Below are 20,437 nucleotides of genomic sequence, written 5' to 3'. Positions count from 1 at the left end.
CAGTATAAATTGCAGTACTGCGTAGATACGATTGATCCTCTCAGCTTGTGGTTAAGCTGTGCTGCTGTTGCTGCTAATCCAAGAACCCATTTTTAGGCATAACTCATTCCTGCAGCTTTTCATTTATGAATATAACAGTTTCCCATTCCAGGCAAAGCAGAACTTGAGCATTTTCTTTTAATCATCTATTTTTTATTTTCTCAACAGATTGATGGTTGCCTTTGCATTTCAGAAGAATCTGTTAAGTGCAGGTAATAGGGAAAGACATTGTTTACTTTTTGATTAAAAAAATTAGGTTGGTATTATGATTCACATTGAAATGCTCACTTTTCAAGATAAGAGGTAAACCTTGCTAACACAAGTTGTAATCTCTATTAAATAGAAATATATACCATTCAAGAAAAGAGTAAACGTAAAACACTTTCACATCAGCACTATAGAGGTAAATTCAACAGATGTTAATCTGATTCATACCAATCCAGAGCATATACGTAGTTTCTAGTTATTCTTTTAATTGACACTAGTCAGCGACGCTCACTCGGCAGGTATGTGACCTCTTACAACAAATCCAAAGTTGCCCACATCAAAGTTAAATAGGCCAGTCTAAACTAGACACCTTATCACACCACAAATCATACCACAATTGTCAGACATGGACAATGAATTTACAGGCTTGATAAACAAAAACTTTCAAAGAGACATTTCAAACCTGGACGTGTGTACGATGAATAAATAACATTTTGCCACATACAACACTTAGAACACTGAGTGCATCAGGAATATTTCTTTGGTGATGATGAAGTGTTTGGTTGTGCTAGCTACATAATCCAACCACCTACACAGTATAACATTAACCATCAAAGAAGCAATACATTATCGTGGAGCCCTCCCTTTAAATCAGGGAAAACACTAATGATTTCTAGGCATGTGAGATTTGTGCTTTTCTCCTCTTGCACGATTCTTGACGAAATTTAATTAGCCCAGTCGTGTTGCGACACCAACCCTGTGAAATGCATCATCTTCAATGACACGGATCGCTGCATCACCAGATCGCCGTTTCACTAGCCTTTTGTGGGTTAATGTGCTTTACCGTTTCACCACTTTTCCCCCGACTCTGTCCTCGGGAGCTCACTTGAAGAAGTGGGGCCGCATGCTCGGTTTCACCAAGCTAAGCCCCAGGGCACCGAGGAAAACTGTGGAGATGGTCATCACTGACAGGAAGGCTGGAACTGAAGGCAGCCACTGTTCGAGGAAGCTCTCTCTTATTGGCTGTGATGGGACTTCCTGCAAAGTTTTCATCCACAACACAAGAAGAACAATGTGATCAAAAGGGGATCCACAAGTGACAGAAATGAGAAGCTCTGTGGCATTCTTTAACAAATGACATTGACTGTTTTGGGACTCACACCTATTAGAGTTGGGTAGGTATAGTGAATTGCATTTATTTACTCAGCTGACACTTTTCTCTAAAGTGACTCACAACGTTAATCTACCTACATTTATGTGCCCATTCATATAGCTGGGTAATTTTTACTGAAGCAATGCAGTGTAAGTGCCTTGCCCAAGGGTACTACAGCAGAAGGTGGAATTTGAGCCTCGATCTTTCAAATACAAGGTAGTAGCACTAACCGCTACACTACCGGTTGCCTGTTTACTTAATAGCAGTACTCTAGTCACAGTTTGTAAACTTAGGCTTACTTAATTTAATTAACAAGTAGTGTGTATACTGTACAGCTCTAGAAGTATAATGTCCTAGTGGTGCAGTACGTAGTGGGGACACAAAGTCTGTACAATGCTACAAGAAACCCTGTAAGGCACAAAATTAAGCAGTGATTGACAAAATCTTTTCCGATCACTGTACCAATAACATTACAAAGAAAAATACCTATAAATAAAGATGAGCCCAATGAATCGTTGGATCTTATTCAATTTCACCAGTGTTTCTGTTTAAATGTTTCTTTTAAAATTAGCTTTTCTACGCTGGTGTGTTGCTCCCAGAAACTCCCACACAATACCTGAGCCTCCTCATCCTCTTTCCAGATTTCCAGGGATGAGATGCGGCCCATGGCATGCAAAACCTGTGCGATAAACAGGCGCCTTTAAAACAATGATCAAACAACATTCGGGCCATAACGCATCTTCATGTGAAACCCTGGTCAAGTCAACATGCATACTGCAATGCTGGTTGATGAGCCAGCTTCCCCACACACCTCTCTGGCTGCCCTCTCCCCAGCTTGCACTGCTCCATCCATGTAGCCACTCCATTTGGTGGCTGTCTCTGTGCCAGCAAAGAAAAGTCGTCCAAAGGGTTTTCTTAGGGCCCTGCGTTACACAGAGAGCAAACCAAGGATTTTAGTATGAAAACAGAGCAGAGAAAAAAAGGGTCTAACCACCACATCTACACAAAGCAACATCCATAAATAACCACGTTCCTACAGTTCTGAAGTGTATTCTGCAGTGTGATACTTTGTTTGGGAGTATATTTGCACAGACACCACATTTTATTTATTCTTCACAAGGAATACATAAAGGTAAAACAAAATGCTAATACCCTTGTTCTTCCTCTTACAAACAAATCACCTTAAAGTTCCTCAGCTTACGAACACAGCTGGGACCACAAGTCTGTAACTTGGTTTGTTTGTAATTCTAAAGTTACTCAGTCATATAATAATAAAAGGTCACCAACAGAGACATCTCTCTGTTTATTAGCAGGATAGGTGCTGTAAAAACCTCAGACATTGCTATGCAAATTTACAAAAGACTTTGTGACACATTTAAATACAAGTCAAATATTTTGTTATTGATCACCAGCACTGATATATACGCTTATATATCAGTGCTGGTGATCAATAACAAAGTTTGTGTATATACATATTTAAAAACCTAATATAAGCTTCAAACATTGCAGAAGTGAGTTGAATGATGGGAGTCCCACACTCCTATTCTAATTGCTCCTACTCCTATTCCTGCAACCTAAATGCCAAGCTTGGCGAACAACCGAACGCCTCAACCATCAACGCGAGCTACAAAGACCACCAATATTCTCCGTGATCTTCACACTCCTATTCTGTTTAGTTCAGTTTTCCTCAACAGACAGAAATTGTACGAATTAGAAAAAGTATGGAAAATGCCATTAAAAAAATTAGTAAACTGGAAAATATTAAAATTTTCAGTGAACTTCATTCATCGCTTACAATCACACACACACACACACATTTTCAGAACCGCTTGTCCCTTACGGGGTCACGGGGAACCGGAGCCTACCCGGCAACACAGGGCGTAAGGCTGGAGAGAGGGAGGGGACACACCCAGGACGGGACGCCAGTCCGTCGCAAGGCACCCCAAGCGGGACTTGAACCCCAGACCCACCGGAGAGCAGGACTGCGGTCCAACCCACTGCGCCACCGCACCCCTCCGCTTACAATCAATTCATGAGTATTTAAAACATTTCCACAATTTAAATGAATGTTTCCACAGCGGGGGGGTGTGGTGGTGCAGTGGGTTGGACCACAGTCCTGCTGTCCGGTGGGTCTGGGGTTCAAGTCCCGCTTGGGGTACCTTGTGACGGACTGGCGTCCCGTCCTGGGTGTGTCCCCTCCCCCTCCGGCCTTACGCCCTGTGTTGCCGGGTAGGCTCCGGTTCCCTGTGACCCCATATGGGACAAGCGGCTCTGAAGATGTGTGTGTGTGTTTCCACAGCCTGTAAAAGAGTGTGTACTGTTGGAAGGGGTTCTACCTGCTGAACTGGAAGAAGGTTCCAGGTGGGAAGTAGGCTGAATAGCAGCCACCTGAGTACTGCTCTCCACACCAGTCCTTCTCCTCATAGTGGACAGGCTGTAGGGATCAACATCAGGTAGAGAAAGAAGACCAGGTTTTCTGGGGAGTTTACTGTCCTCATTCAGTATGATCAACTGATTTAGGAAAGTGAGTGCTATAGCATGGCAGTGTGGAAGAACAGCCTTTCAAGGACACAAGAAGGCCTTCCTTCCATGTTTTCATTACCCTACACTGCAAGATCTGTCTTTCATTACAGAAAAACACTGTTATTGTAGAGAATTACTTAATCAAAATGACACTTAATAGTAGCTACTGTTCATTTGCAGATAGCGTCTACTCACCTTAAGAGCTTCAGTAGTACCCAGCACTTTTGCATATATCTGACATATTTGCTGTTTTCTCTCATCCTTGGTCAGTTCAATGAGCTCCCTGGCTTTCCTAGCCAAGATGAACCTATAACAAACAGGATATCAGGCACTCTAAGGTAATTATTCAGATTTTCTGGCTAATTAAATGATAGAACAGTGAAAACATTTCGTTTTACAAATGCATTATATAATGAGACTATTTGGTAATTACACAGGAATTACAAAAAAAACAACTACCCTGATTTATGAAAATAATCTTCGCCTTTCAGTGATGGCCCATTCTGATGAATGACAAATAATACCAATGGCACATGTATTTATAAGTGGTTTTTATGTGTCTTGTTCATGACTGATGATATGTTTTTGTGGATGTACCACTTCTGTGGAATATCAGAAAAATTAAAATGTTTATTGTCCCAAATTGTTGTCTGCTCATGAGAAATCATTTTCATCTCCACAGTGCCCTAGCCTGGAGGGAGAATTGATTCATTTGCTCAATTTTAACCCAATAAACCCGACCATTGTCACAAACTCCGTGATCAACCAATTGCTTAGGAAATAAACACTGTAGCTTTATCTGAGCAATAAATTTCTGCTTCACAGGTCTGATCAATACAGTTGGAAAGCTATAGCTTGCCTTTATTATTTTGTAAATTGTACCAGCCTTTTTTATGGACACATTTCATTAAATATTTGTGAAAACTGCAGCATGGCTTCAAATAGGTGAAGGAGTAAAGTGCTCAGCATAAATCACATGACAAAGTTCTGTATAAAATATGAAAGGAGCAAAAGCTTGTTATTTTTTTGCAAATAAATTGATTTACTTTGCTCATTTTTTATAACTGTCATGGCCGGCTCCGGAAGGAAGTGGCGGACCCAAGTGCAGAGCGGAATTCGTGATTTGTTTCAGGGAAATCCAAGAGCGGAGGTCAAGGGACAGGCAATCGGTCTTTAAGGCGCAAACGTCATTGAAGGGGCAATCCAAAAGGCAAGGTCGGTACACAGGCAAGAAGTCGATGATCATAGAAAGGTACAGCATCGAGGGAACAAGGGAGGGGATCGGGGAAGGCGTCAGGGAACAGGAAGGAGTAAAGCAGGAGACTAGGAGATCGCTGACAAGAAGGCTGATCAAGGTTCCGCATCAGCTACCAGTTTGACGCAGCCTTTTATGCCCCAGTCTGCACTGCGCCCCAGGTGTTCTGCGTCGGCTTGAGGATGTGGACGTGACGATAACCAGCTATAGTGTTACTTCTGAGAACAGTATTTACCAGTTCACCAGTTCAACTTGCTGGTAAGTGGAATGCTAGGTATAAAAAAATAAACGCTTCCTTTCCTTCCTTCCTTTCCCTTCCTTTTATATTTTACATGAAATTTTCATAGAAATACTGCCTGCAGTGGGATGAAATAAAAACATATAGTTACCCCATTATACAAGGACAAGACCCATCAGGCTTCGTGTCATCTAGAGTCATTGAAATGGGGGAGTTTTCATCTTCAATCATCATTGTTCCACAGTAACCTGAAAAAAATATATGAGGTGTGCTGTAAGGTTTGTCAAAAAATGACTTAAAGTCATTCAGTCTCCATGTAAATCACTGATATTTGGCGACAGTGGTACAACAAATGTGACATTCCACTACTGATGGAAGATTTTACTTTTAATAGATATACCATCTTTGATGGATTAGTGTCCCACACAAGGTATACTTAGGTAAACTGAGTAAACCTGTGTTTCGGACCACTGCGACTACAGTGAAAGTGAGTGAGTGAGTGGCTAGATCATGATAGTTCTCAATCTGTATTAGTAACAATACAATAATCATGTAAAAAAAAGTTCAGGAATTGACAAACTCAGGTGTAATGACTGACACAACTGTATAAACCACAATCTTCTAGACAGATCTCAAAGTCCTGTTAGTCTAAAGAAGGTGCAGTTTTTCTGTTTTAAACCTCAGACTTTTATACAGTATACTCTTTCCTCCTTTTCAGCTTTTACCAGTTCCCCTCCACCGAGGTCATTCATAGTGTACACTGACAGTAAGATGGTAAAAATCCCAGCTGCTCTTCTGTTTCCCAAGGCTAATGGGTTATGAAGATATTCTGTTTTCTGTCTTTTTCCTCTCACTATGGGATATCTGATCCTGAGATCACAGTCAACTAGATGTGGACATCTAAATTGTGGCAGCAGTAAGACTCAGTGCCTTAGTCTGATCTGATCAACTTCAGTGTTGTGCCTTAAGCAAAACACGACTCAACCATTTGTAGGCCAGATGGCGGAGGGGTTAAGTAAGTGCCATCAAATCAAATTTGACTCATGGTGACCATTTACATGGCTTTCAAGGTAAGGAATGGTATGGAAATGGTTTAACAGTGCATTCCATGCCTGTCGTTGAACTGTGGGAGGAAATCCACATATGGATGGAAAAAATATATACAAGTTCTCCACAGACTGAGCCAGTTCTAAACCTCAAATCCCCATGTACAGCCCAGGCACTCTGAGGCACCAGCATTATTCACTGGGCCACTCCAGAACACCACATCATCATCTTCCTCCAAATATGAACGTGCATACTAAAGATTTTTAACCTGTAGACAAAATCTTTGTCAGTGATATCTGATTTCTTTCTTTACAAGGTTTTAGAAGAATCAGGTTTTGATTCATAAGGAAGATTATCTGTAGACTGTTTTGTGATTTTATTAATCTACTAGTGAAAAGTGGCCTCAATTTGGCCAGACTTTTCACTTTTCCTTGGTTCAAAAGCATCACCCCCTGAAGATCACAACTTCTGTAGACTTGTGAAGAGAAGAACTGGTCCCAAATATTAAAGACCTGAAAAGGCAGAGCACCAACTCTTAGACCAACAAGAGACTGAGGTCTTTGAGTAAGTAAGTTGTTTCCCTCTAATGAAAAAAAAAATGGATTATTAAAAACTGTGGCATTTGTTAATTACAAAAATGACATTCAAAGCCATTAACTAAAGGCAGCCAACCAATACAAACATATAAATATGAATAAAATTTGCACATGAATAAGATGGAGAACTGAGTAATAGTTTTTGAAAGTTATTTCTTCACATTCTGTGTTCAAATTCCATCATTTTCTATGTTCTGACATTGAAAACAAGACTGCAGACACTTCAAAACTGGAAAACTAAAGGAAAAGACCAATTATGGAGACTGCATCAAAGTCTTTTCATTAAGACTTGGGTTTTAGAAAAGTCCGTTTCCAAACCGTTCTCAAAAAAAGAGGGTAGTGTTTTTTCTTTCCCAGCTTTGAAATTATCTTCCCCATGTCTTTGTACTGGCATGGAACTTCTCTGCAGTGGTATTTTCAGTGTATTGACTACTGACATGGACATCATTCACTTTTGTTGAAGTTCTGACAAACAATAAAGCATCTAGGTACTTCTGGCAGTCTCATCTACTGTCTATGAATAAAGTCTGGCCATGTTGCACTACGAAGCTCTGAACATAATATTTAACATCATATCCCATGCATATCACTCAGGTTCTAAGTGATCCTTATCCCTCCTTACCCTTGTCCTTCCAGAATGCCTTTTGGTAGTACATCATGCACTTGATTATAGAGCCCATAGGCACCCTCTGGATTAGCTGGTTTCTGATGGGTGGCAGTTCAGGCTCATAGTGGATGTTCATGGTCAGGCCCGGTGGAATAGCACTGATAACATATGCTCCCTGGAGAAATACACATCACCCCAACAAGTAAGACCTTGGTAAGATTTAACTACATACAGTTTGATCATGGCAATGCATCATACTTTGGTAAAGGTAAGGCTCCACAGAAAGCTCTACATACACTCGTTGTGTGTTTTCTATTGACAGGGTCTATACAATTCTTAACGAAATTATAATGAGTACTCTGAATTGTGGTATTCACAGTAATGTCACACACCCAAAAATCCTGCCATGGTACTTCATCTGAAAAGAGGTGAATGAAAAATGAATGAAACAAATAAAAAATATACAGTGCCAACTGTGTTAAGTTCCTAATATGAAAACAAAAAGTGAATGCACCTGGTATTTTTCTCCAGTTAGGGTCTCTACAGAGACACCACCGGGATGCTGAGATACTCTGACAACAGGCTGCTTCAGCTTGACGCTCCCCTTCAACTGCTCTGCTATTTTCTCGCTGATTTGTCCAGACCCACCAACAAACTTTCTTTCCTTCAAATGTGAAATAAAACACTGACATCAGACGTTGGTGGTGGGAAGATTCACACTGATCTGGCTTTGGAAGGACACTTCATATGGACTTCAGCGAAGTAATATTAAAGAAACCTTAAGAAAATGACATGTGGTAGATCAGTTATCTTCTTTGTCTGGCACACTAAGATTTAGGCCAAATTTTCAGATGTTTATTTTATAGGACAAATGCTTCCATTGTTCTGCTCCTGAGAAGTTGCCCTTTCAAATGATGTATGCTTTGTCTAAATAGGCCAGATTTTAAAACTCACAAAAATGATTGAATACAATGTCATATTTCTGTTTGTTGTTTGTATATAAGAAATTATTTCGGCAAAGAATAATTCTCACCTGCCCTCCGTTTGATGTGGAAAATATCCTCTTCGTTCCTCCACACAGCTTTATGTACCAAAGAAACCAGAGGGCGGAAACTTCATGGGGCTCTGATGTCACATTCACATTCACAAACAGCCTGGCAAAGTCCTTGGCTGTCCTTTTGTAAATAAAAAAACAGTAATCTGTGGTCTTGTTTGATTTCCAGCTTTCTTGAATTGATGATCAAACTAATGATTAACTGATGAACAAGGAATTCATCTGGGATCGAAATAAAAGATAATATTCCAAAACACAAGCAGCATCAAGAGAGGCATGAAGAGAAGATGGTAAGGAAAAGGTTTCCTCTGACCTGGTCCAGCACACTTTGTCAATCAGCTCCTTCATAGTCATATTGTCCCATTGCTCAGCATAGCGACAGGTCCATGGCGCATTGGCAGGGATCTTTGGGGAAAAGAACACAGCTGAGTAATGATCATGGACAGTTAAACCTACATGACAGTTCTCTCATACAGGTATGTCAAGTTTTATTAATAGAAGGAGAAGTTTCAGCAGTATTAATAAATTCAGATGACCCGTTCATTTTTTTCTTTTTAAAATCCTTTCACATGGGCTAATACAAGTATAAGACTCAGTATGTTTGTATAAATATGTAATTATCAAGTATTCTTCCACATTTATTCTGCATCTTCAGATACTTCAACTTCCATGTATAGTTGTGCTCAGGTGATTCATTCTAGCACCTCTTTTCCTAGAGAGTCCAGGGTTCTCCAGAGGTTGTTGTAATCCAGGTACACTACAGGGTTCCAGGCTGGGGGAAAAGGGCCCCTGAAGGGGTAAGCTTTCCCCTGGCAGAAACATGGGAAAACAAAAAAATAGAAAATCACTGCAAAACAGAATCACTAACAAGGGGATGCTTTCTTGCAAAAAAGAACTAATGAAATTCTTTCCAGAGACCAGGCTTCAAATAAGAAGCTTTCTTATTAGCATGCACTTTGATCTAAACAGGGAAATACATCTAAATTAAAATGACACCATGCCTACAAGCCTTCCTGTATCCATGGCAACTGGGGACAGGGAGATAGGACCTTTAATAACCAGCAAAGCCAGCAAATTACTTCTGACAATATTGAATCTGTTAAAGTAAATAACAAGGCCTGGCCATTTTACAGGCATTGACAGAGGCAAAATCAGATGAAATGAACACAAAGGAGTATTTACAAATTCAGCACGCAAGACCGGGGAGATGTTTGTTCAATTAGTTTTCTAATGGATATTCTGTATGATAATATGGCATGCAACATTTGATTAACTTTTAATTATAGTACCTGCCTTGTACAGTTATAATGTGCACACCAGCAGAAAGAAGAACTTAGTTGTGTTTTCAGACGGTGCTCATTCTCTCCTGATATCGGACGACAGGTGGATAACAACCTGTGGTCCCTGCTTCTGAAACTGAGTACCTTTGTAGATGTAAGCACCACAGTTGTTTACCCCAACTGGACAGAGATGAAGACCCTCACACTGCCAGTGTTTACCTTGGTGTAGTGGATGAGGCGCTCCTTTTCATTCACCAAGTAAGTCTTCACCCCCAACTCTCTCGCCAGTCTGAGGATGCAGTTTTGGGTTGGGCCAACGTATGCGCCGCCGAGGTCCACATACTTAAACTTTGGCCCCTTGGACAAGAAGAGTGTTGTGCATTGTTTTCAAACTTGCATTAACCTGACAGTAAGTTTTATAGAAAAATATGATCAGCAGTGTGCAGATCATAACACCAAGAAAATGACAAGAGCATTTTTACAATACTGAAGGAAGTAAGCTGATCTATCAAGGGCACAACTCCCATTGTGCATATAGAGAACTCACTGTCACGGTGTAGGTCCTGCCCCCGACGCGATCCCGAGCCTCCAGGACCACCACAGTCAGACCAGCTTCCTTCAGCAATTTGGCCGCACTCAGGCCTTCAGAATAACCGGTGCAGGATGAATTAAGTGAGCACATACTGTAACAGTTTGTCACGAAATTGCTGAAAGCATGAACGTGCATCACTTTCATTGCAAAAGCGGAGTGTGCACTGTTACATTCAGTAAAACAGCATCTAGCTGTGTTTGCTCTAACTCTTCACGACATGTAAACACCACACTCTCATAATTCTTGCATTTGTAATTAAAACTGTCACAAACGTCCTTTAACACAGTCCCTGCACACTGAATATAACGGATGAAAGAGCACAGGAATCAGGTTTTGCACGTACTGCCGACAGCCCTTTTTTCTCCCTATCTCTCGTCCCTGCCTCCTATCTGCTCATTTCAGCACCATGACCACGTTGCATGTCGAGTTATCATTCAATAAGGCTGTAATGAAGACTTGTCCCTCAGGAAATTGTCCTTTCGCTCCCCAAACGTTACTCAGGAGAAAGAAGGGCGAGATGGGCAGGCTGGAAACAACCGTCTCAGTGGGACTTCAGCTACACCGTTTGGGAAATGATCACTTCTGCTCTAGCATTCCTGGCAGAAGAGATATAATAGTAATTTTTCTCTCTCGGTATATGTGCTCATCTGCTTGCTTTGTGTTCTCTCCTCTGATTTACATATCCTGTATCTGAGTTACAATATGATTTCCTTATAAGTTGTCTAAAAAGAATACTGTACTACCAAAACTTTAAAAATATGAATCTACAAATTTTAAATTTCTAGGTTGTCTCTTAACATTATCCCTAAAGACACACACACACACATTTTCAGAACCGCTTGTCCCTTACGGGGTCACGGGGAACCAGAGCCTACCCGGCAACACAGAGCGTAAGGCCAGAGGGGGAAGGGGACACACCCAGGATGGGACGCCAGTCCGCCACAAGGCACCCCAAGCGGGACTTGAACCCCAGACCCACCGGAGGGCAGGACTGCAGTCCAACCCACTGCGCCACCGCACCCCCATCCCTAAAGACAATTTTCTAAAAAATGTAATACAATGCTCATAAAAAAATAAATATCTCTAATATCTCTGTTACGAGACAGCTGGTAAGAAGACAGCATGACTATAGGCAGTTCTTCCTACGTGATGGACAAACCTTCGTCGAAAACATATGTAAGTTTTAAAGAGGACTGAAAGTCTACAGATTGATGCTGATGATGCTGATCCCCCAACTGCCACACCCCTCATATTATCAGGTTTTATAAATGGAAGGATCTGTAGCCAGTTCTGAATCAAGATGCTCCAAGCACACACACTTTTCCTCTTCGAAATGATAACTCACCACAGCTGTCTACACGCACGCTCGGCGCAGAAACCATGACATTTTCAGCAGGAAGTTCAAAAATCACCCGACAGCTTCAGCACCGCATTATCAACATTTAAGTCAAGGATTCAGTAAACATCTGCCCCATTTTCACTATTTACGGTTCACACTCAGGGTTTCCCAGAAAAAAAATGACACAACAAATTGTAAAATGTTACATGTGGACTCAGAACATTATGATGCGAACAGGTACTGCATTTGTTAAATTTATGAGTACAAAAACTTCTTTGTGTCAGTGCCTGCAAAGTGTTGACTTTGCTATAGCTTACAGTTCAGTCATACTGATATATTATATGCTGTTATCATCATGATCATGATAGCAAAAACAGTGATTTAATTCCAGTTTATTTCGTGTGAGGTAAAATGCACAAAGATGATATTTATGATAGTATTATTACTACAAGTACGCAGATGATGGAGTGTAATATTTATCGCAGCTGTTACAACATGACATTTATTATCATGTGGGAATTTCCGGCAGTGATATACAGCTATATATAATATAAGGAAAGAGAGCAAAGCAAAGAGGCTCGGCTTGTGCAAGGCAAGAGTGCGCAAACAGGTGTGAAAGCAGCCCGTTCTCACCCGACAGTCCGGCTCCGAGCACAATAACATCTGTCTTCTGCTTCCCCTCCATGTTGACTCTCCGCGGCGCGCTACCGACGCGCGTCTCCACCGCCCAGCGCTACAGCTCTGTCTGTGCGCGAGCGAGAGCGCGAGCGGGCGGCAAACAGTGGGCGTGCAGTGGGGCGGGGCTACACGCGCTCGCGCTCTCACTCGGGGGACATCTGGCGCGCGAGGCTCCCCCCTCCCACTCCCCCGCCCGCCACCCCGCGGCCAGGCGCGCTCCACGCTTTTGTGCGAACGCTCTCACCCGCCCCGTTACATTGTATCATGTATAATGATAGGGAGTCATAATGATATCATTCATAATGAGTTATACATTATACATGTATGTGCTGTGTGAACACAAGGAGGAGCACGTGGGCAGAAGCTGGGCCTTAGTTTGAAGTAACTAAAGCACATTACTAGAAAGGCAGTGAAGGTGAGTACCACTTACCCTCATCATCATGTATCTGCTAGTAAAGGTGGCACAGCCAGAACCCTACAGGCTGCAAAACCCAGACCCGAACCCATAACCGAAGCCCTGGTTCCAAAAGGAGGCGGTGGTGTGTCATGAGGGACGGGACTGAAGTGGGCAAAGTGAGGACGTCTTTATGATAAAATTCAGAGAGTGTGTTCACAGAATTTGGGAATTGCGGTCGACATTGATCTATAATAAACGGCACGTTGGTTCATAGAATTAATACTGAACTTTTTTTTACATAACTATCATAGGAGAGCAATTCTTATAATATTAGGTGTTGTGCCGAGTGCAGTATTTTTTAGGAAAGGGAAATAAATAGATAATTCGCCAAACTCTACAGAAGGGTTCATCCAGAAAAAATGCAATATCTGCATATTGTCATCGCTGACACGCATTCTCGTTTATAAGGCCCACACGACTTTGTAGAACTCAGATCTACAGTTAGATGTCGATTGCCAACTCACCAGTAGTAGTTACAAGCAAGCTAAAATACTTCAGAGTAATAATACTGAAAGTGGACAGTACGTGAATAAAGCGAGACACAATGAGATGCAACCAGCTAATGTTATGGAACAGCGGAAGGAGCGATTGTCCTACGATGAGACTTCCAAACGTAAGGCCTCAAAAATAATATAATAAGCTTAATGAACAGCCCATGAGACAAAAAAGCTAAAGGGGCACAAAAAAGCTTTTTACTACCTTGTACACGTTTTAAGAGAGTATTTTTCTGGCACCTCTCAGACTCCATCGTACACATAGTCGAACTCAGGTTTTCTCCCCAGGCCATGAATGAACAAAACTCAGCTTTAAAGTCTGACCAAATTCTGATTGTTGTTACTGCGAAGGAACTGAGCTATGGCCAATGAAAGTGAGAAAACGGTGGGGAGGTTAGGCCATTGTTAACGGCTCACATGAAAGTGACCGGCTAATGAAATAAGAGAACGGCTAGTGAAATCTACAGAAGGCATAATGTTCACAAAAAAATGGCTTCAGTTTTAGGGAAAGTTAAAATATTAAATGTGAAAAATTCAAAAGTAACTACAAAAGGATGACAGAAATGTAACAGAATTAAAGTATATTGTGGCGCAGAGCGCCATGGGTTTGGATGGGGCGAAGAAGGACACAGAGGCAGCGTTCATAACGAACGATTTATTCGAACACTGGCACAAGGGAAATGATGCTCTCGGTCCGAGGACCCCGTTTCCTCCAGGACCTGTGCTTACAGCCAGCCTGCCTAGAACCCCTAGGTTCTCCTCCAACACACTGGCAGACACAGTCAACCCACCATTTCCCCCTGAAGTGCCCCCAGCAGTTACAAACATTATTTACAGATTTCCCATAATTCAACTATTTACATTAAGCACACACTCCCTCCTAAAACAGTAACGCCGGGTCGTTACAATATTATAAAGATGTATTCAAGTAGGGGGTGCGGTGGCGCAGTGGGTTGGACCGGGTCTTGCTCTCCGGTGGGTCTGGGGTTCGAGTCCCGCTTGGGGTGCCTTGCGACAGACTGGCGTCCTGTCCTGGGTGTGTCCCCTCCCCCTCTGGCCTTACGCCCTGCGTTGCCGGGTGGGCTCCGGTTCCCCGCGACCCTGTAGGGGACAAGCGGTTCTGAAAGTGTGTGTGTTCAAGTAAAAGTAGAATTTCTCTGTTAAGTAACTTGTTGGGGGAAAGGAGGATATCTGCCCTGCCCCCCCAAGCCTATACATATTCTAGAGAATGACAGACAGCATTAAAAACTACCAGTGGTTGCCAATTGGATAATAGACAGCCCTACTGCTCAAAAATGCAAAACAAAATTCCTGGTCCAGTCTCCACAACAACTATGCATCATAAACTTCACGAGGTAAATATTTTGCAGAAGCAACTGTTGAGAAACCATTTACATCCAAAGATAAAGATAAAATCAGATAAGCCAGGGGACTGTGTAGAAAACCTGGACTTCTGAGCAGTGGAAAAACGTAGTATAAACCGAAGAGCCATCTTGTAGTCTTTGAACTATATTATGATATGAACTATATTATGATATGCCGCGATCCTGCTCAGGATAATCGGTTGTAGACATGTGTGCGTGTGAGTATATATACATTTATACGATATAGTGCTGCTTGAAAGTATGTGAACCCCTTGTGTCCTTTAATATTACCATAAAACAGTTATTTAATGAGAAACAGTCTTTCATATCTGATATAATAGGTGTGTTATAACCGATTTCATATGTTGCTTTAGAAGAAATCTTGTGTGTAGAAAAACAGAAGTAGTGCAGGCGCAAAAAGAAGTTGTGTTGGTTAAACCAAGTAGAATCAAGCGTGTGAAGCAAAATCATTTATTGTTTTTAAAAGTTTAAGATTTAACATTTAGATTTTATACATTTATTTTAATGTTTTATACAAAAATAATGACCATCTCTATAGAGTAAACACACTTCGAAGCAGCACTGTGTAGTAGTGTGTAGTCTGTGCTCTTACGCTACATCTTGTAAATCAGATTTTTCATATGTGAAGGACTTATGTAAAATAATCATTCTGAAAAATGAAACCAGATGGCTGGGTGTCTGGTTCGGACGGTTGCTTTCCCGATTCGCTGGAATTATAAAATCTCCCCATTGTGCCACCCACAAGATGGCCTGGAGCCAGTTAACCTTTTTGTTTCGGTGGAGCCGCGGCAGAGCCAATACATTGCATCCTTAGCCAGGAGAAGGCCGTTCCTGCCCCAGTGAGAAGAAGCAGGTCCTGCGGGCTTCTCAGTCTGAGCAGGGGCTGTAATCCTATTTGTGCCATGTCATAATCGGGTTACTCAGGCCTCACCAAAAGCTACAGGCTCTTTCTCTTTGCTCAGCCACACCACATCGGTCCATCAAATTGAATTAGCTGTGAATGAGAGTGAATAAGGAGCAGGGAGGCTTCACTCATTCCCTCAAGGGTCCTGTTAGATGTGCATCATGTTCAAGTGAAAGGTCCCTCAGCAAAGCTGCTTCATCTTATCACCAGGTATAGCAATACTTCTGTCTGGATCAACCCTTTGGAGCCACATATACATAACATTTACAAACGGTCCATGAAAGGAACTGCTGCTGATGGGAAGGAGCGAGGCTATGTGTCCCAGACCATGATACTGGCTTGGAAGAAAGAAAGAAAGAAAGAAAGAAAGAAAGAAAGAAAGAAAGAAAGAAAGAAAGATAGAAAGAAAGAACTAGAAGTAAGTGTGAAAGAGATGTTTTATATAGTCGGGTAGTTTCTACTGTATCAATGCAGGGTAAGTACTTTGCTCAGGGGTACTACAGCAGAAGGGGGACTTGAAGCTGCATCCTTTGAGTCCACACACACACTGTCTGAAACCGCTTGTCCCAAGTGGGGTCACACATTTTGGTTTTCTAGTTCATTTTGGGTGACACACTTTTCACTCAGGAACCAATTATTTTTTCCATAAGAAATAATTTCAGTTTGACCTATCATAATGGGAATTTGACTATTCTGTGATTTAACAGGGGGGGCGCGGTGGCGCAGTGGGTTGGACTAGGTCGGACCGGGTCCTGCTCTCCGGTGGGTCTGCGGTTCGAGTTCCGCTTGGGGTGCCTTGTGATGGACTGGTGTCCTGTCCTGGGTGTGTCCCCTCCCTCTTATGCCCTGAGTTGCCGGGTTAGGCTCCGGTTCCCCGCGGCCCCATAGGGGACAAGCGGTTCAGAAAGTGTGTGTGTGTGATTTAACAGAACAAATGAACCCTGTAAGGTAAAGGATGGGAGTCTTTACAATCTTTCCTGTGTTTATAGAGCTCAGTCATCTGAGAAGGGCTGTCATGGATGTTATAATCTGGGCATGACAGTCAGTGTGATGTGGTGTTCCAAAGCTTAATTGCCCATTTTCTTATTTATCATATATATATTACTCAATTTCAGCACACGTTCCCACCTTCCACGATGAAGCCAGGTTACTGTAATGACCAAAATGAACCAAAGGCTCAGGTATGTAAAGGAGGGAAGAAACCTCTTTGACAGAATTTCTACAAACCCTCTGCAGCACCTCTCAGAAAACGAGTCTAGCTAGGCATGTTCCTGAACTACATGTGAAGAGCTGTACTTCACAGTACTCAAAACTAAGCATATATTAAGAGTTCCTTTTTGAACAAAAGTTTGATTATCTAATCTGTCAGATATGTTATAGTTTTGTTTAACAACTCAAAGAATTAAACAGTTTGACAGTAAGATGTTCTTAATGCAATGGACTGGTGTGCCATTTGGGATGTACCTTCCTTAGTCTCCTCTCTAGAGTTCTTGGAATAGGTTCCAGTCTACCATGACCCAGAATTGGATAGGCAATTAATGACAGTGAGGGAGTGAGATGTACTGCATTCTCATTTCAATCTCTGCTATGAACTGTACAAAGAAATTTAAAATTCTTTTACTCTCAGCGTGTAATTTATTTTAATACATTTGTTCTGTGGCTGGGGGCACGGTGGTGCAGCAGGTTTGGCCGGGTCCTGCTCTCCGGTGGGTCTGGGGTCCAAGTCCCGTCCTGGGTGTGTCCCCTCCCCGTCCAGCCTTGCGCCCTGTGTTACTGGGTTTGGCTCCGGTTCGCCACGACCCCGCTTGGGACAAGCGGTTTCAGACTCTATCTGTGGTCTGTGGCTCAAACCAAATTTGCTGTAGTCACACTACACATTTTTGGAAGCTTTTGAAATAAAAATGTGAATTGTGACAAATAACTTTGTGTATTTTTAAAATAAAAAGCTATGATTAGATGGCCATTTAATAATTTATTTCTGAAGAACATCAATGTTATACTGTATACGTTGCATTATTATACAAATACTGTACAAAAGAAAACAGAAATGTAAAGTTTTACTGTCAGAGTGAATGTTTTTCAACATGCCTGTTTTAACCACTGGGTGGCATTTGCAATCTGTTATTAGGAACACAAACTCAAACGTGTCTTGTGAGAAAATTGTGCTAAATTTTACACCGTCCTCTCCTGCATTGTCCTTTATGTCATAAAGCACATGTTTCTCCTGACACTGATTTTATTGTTAATGATATCCAGTCACTTATCAATATCAGTAAGACACTGTGGTAACTCTACGCAACTCCTGGTCCAGACCATGGTGATGTCCTGCCTGGACTACAGCAAGTCTCTTCTGTCTGGCTTCCAGCCTCTACCATCGAACTTCTCCAGCTGATACAGAATGTTGCCGCATGAGTTTTACCTGCCGAAATGTTCCCACGCATCCCCCCCACTCGTCTTTCTGCACTGGCTCCCTATAGCTGTCCAGATCAAATTCAAAGCCCTGGTTCCAGCCTGCAAAACCATCAACGGATCTGCTCCCCTATATCTACAAGGCCTGATCTCTCGCTACACTTCGACCAGACTGCTACACTCCTTCACCTCTGTCCACTTGGTGGTCCTACACAAAAGAGGTCCAACATCAAAAGCACGCGGGTTTTCGGTTCTGGGTCTCATGTGGTGGAATGACCTCCCCCTCTCACTCGGAACTGCTGAATCTCTCTCTACATTTAAGAAGGGTCTCAAAACTCACCTCTTTCAGACTTGTTTGTTTATGTTCAATATTATTAATAACAATTTGTTTAATAATAGAGAAGCTTTTTTGCTGTTATCTGTGTGATGTACACTGGTTCATATGGTGGAATGAGACAAATTAAGTGCACTCTAGAATCACACATCTACATCCAGATCTCTTCTGTTGATGTAATGCGCTCTTTGTATTGTTCTCAGAGATGTACACAGGTTTGGAGAAAGCGTCTGCCAAATAAATAAATGTAAATGTAAATATAAGAGATCTTTTGTGGAATCATAGTCCAGTTTTAGTGACAAATGTATGACTGTGCCACTGATACATATTTGGTATTGCTTGTATACAACTTAACCTTGTGTTTGATTATTAGGCCCACAGAATCAGAGAAAGGAGAGGAAATAGAAAAAAATTAATATATGTGTGAGCATTTACATTTTGGAAGCTGAAAATGATGAAGGAATTCTCATTAAACAGCAACTGGTTGATTATCGTCATCATTTTATACGTGTGTTCCTTTAAAACTTCATTATTTTTAGACTGAGAGACATCAATAAGAGAAACAGAGCTACAAACCAGCACAAAACATATTACTAACCTAGGCTTAACCTTTCAGATTTGCTCTACTTCAGACAAATGGTCCAAAATGCATGCATTTCCAGCCTATGTTGGTCTTATGATCGCAATCCTCGGCCCAGAAATGTCTTGTTATTTTCTCTTTCCCAGCCGAATAATTGAGATCAGGGGAAATCGTATTCAGGAGAACTTGCCTAATCCGTGTAACAATGCATTTAACTTAGTTTTGCACACATTATCCTGACCTTCAGAGAGGGAAAGCCTAACTAGCTCATTCTGGGATAAGAGCATTTCCTTTCAATCAACAAACCGCTCGCTTTTCAGGAGAAATAAATCATTTCACCACTTTCTCCATTTCGGTTGCAGTAACAATGGAGTAATAAAGAAAGGCCGGATGCTGAGATGCAGCCACAGACACGGCCAAAGGCTTATCAAAATAGCTCTCCTATCGAACCACATCCTTCCTCTTCTCCTTTGCTACTGTGAACGTTTATCTGTCCCACTCAATGTTTTTCTTAAAGCACTTTGGTGGAATTAATCATAGCTTGAATTCTTAAGTAGGTTACACGTAGGACACAATGCAGTTTTCACTGATAGTCAAAGATGCTGCAGCTAAGAATTTTACATTGCTTCTGATTAAAAAACTGCTTCTTAATATGTTTGAAACAAACTTTCATTGGCTTTAACGGGAACAACCAACCATTTCTTCGTCTCACATTTTTCTCTCACAGTTTCCCATTTCCATCTCTTATTTTTGCTCGATTCATTTATTTTTTTGGACTTGGTTCATGAATTATATGCTCACTTTCTAATAGTTTAGAAAAGATTTAAGAAGAAAAGAGCAGTATTACTTGAAGCTGGGTTGTGCCTAGAACATTATGCAATTTAAAGACATAAAGCAAAGCGAAGGGAAATAGCAAGGAAATGATCCAGGATTCCTTTAAAATGTAGACCTGGTTCCTGGTACAGACTGAACCTTCTACATTCCTGGTACCCACCATTCTAAGGCACGCACGCACACACACACACACACACACACACACACACACACACACCTCTGGAATTCATCACTCTCGTCTGTTAATCTGTAACTTCACTTAAGTTATCTATGTTAGTAAAATTGGCACTGAAAATATAGCTTTTTATGCCACAAGTAACAACATGGTGGAACAGCGAGTAGCACTGGTGTCTCACAGCACCTGGGTGGTATGAGAGAACCTGGGTTTGATCCCTGCTCAGTCTGTGTGGAGTTTGCATGTTCTCCCCTGTG

At 41.7% G+C, this 20,437-nt stretch overlaps 1 protein-coding gene across 1 annotated transcript; it reads right to left on the bottom strand.

Moving 5' to 3' along the window:
• Positions 1 to 537: 537 nt before the first annotated feature.
• On the bottom strand, positions 538 to 12,661 carry LOC108925327 (amine oxidase [flavin-containing] B-like). Its single transcript, XM_018737165.2, has 14 exons — positions 12,564 to 12,661; positions 10,547 to 10,641; positions 10,219 to 10,356; positions 9,424 to 9,528; positions 9,033 to 9,124; positions 8,699 to 8,840; positions 8,180 to 8,329; positions 7,681 to 7,840; positions 5,567 to 5,663; positions 4,118 to 4,229; positions 3,736 to 3,833; positions 2,211 to 2,322; positions 2,016 to 2,078; positions 538 to 1,284 (listed from the first exon to the last, which is right to left on the bottom strand). The coding sequence occupies exons 1-14, from the start codon at positions 12,613 to 12,615 to the stop codon at positions 1,129 to 1,131; spliced, it is 1,572 nt and encodes a 523-aa protein (XP_018592681.2). The 5' UTR covers positions 12,616 to 12,661; the 3' UTR covers positions 538 to 1,128.
• Positions 12,662 to 20,437: the final 7,776 nt, after the last annotated feature.

This window comes from Scleropages formosus, chromosome 13 (assembly GCF_900964775.1).
Source record: "Scleropages formosus chromosome 13, fSclFor1.1, whole genome shotgun sequence".
Taxonomy (NCBI): Eukaryota; Metazoa; Chordata; class Actinopteri; order Osteoglossiformes; family Osteoglossidae; genus Scleropages; species Scleropages formosus.
Note: the sequence above shows the minus strand (reverse complement) of the source record. Positions and strands in the feature narration are given on the sequence as shown.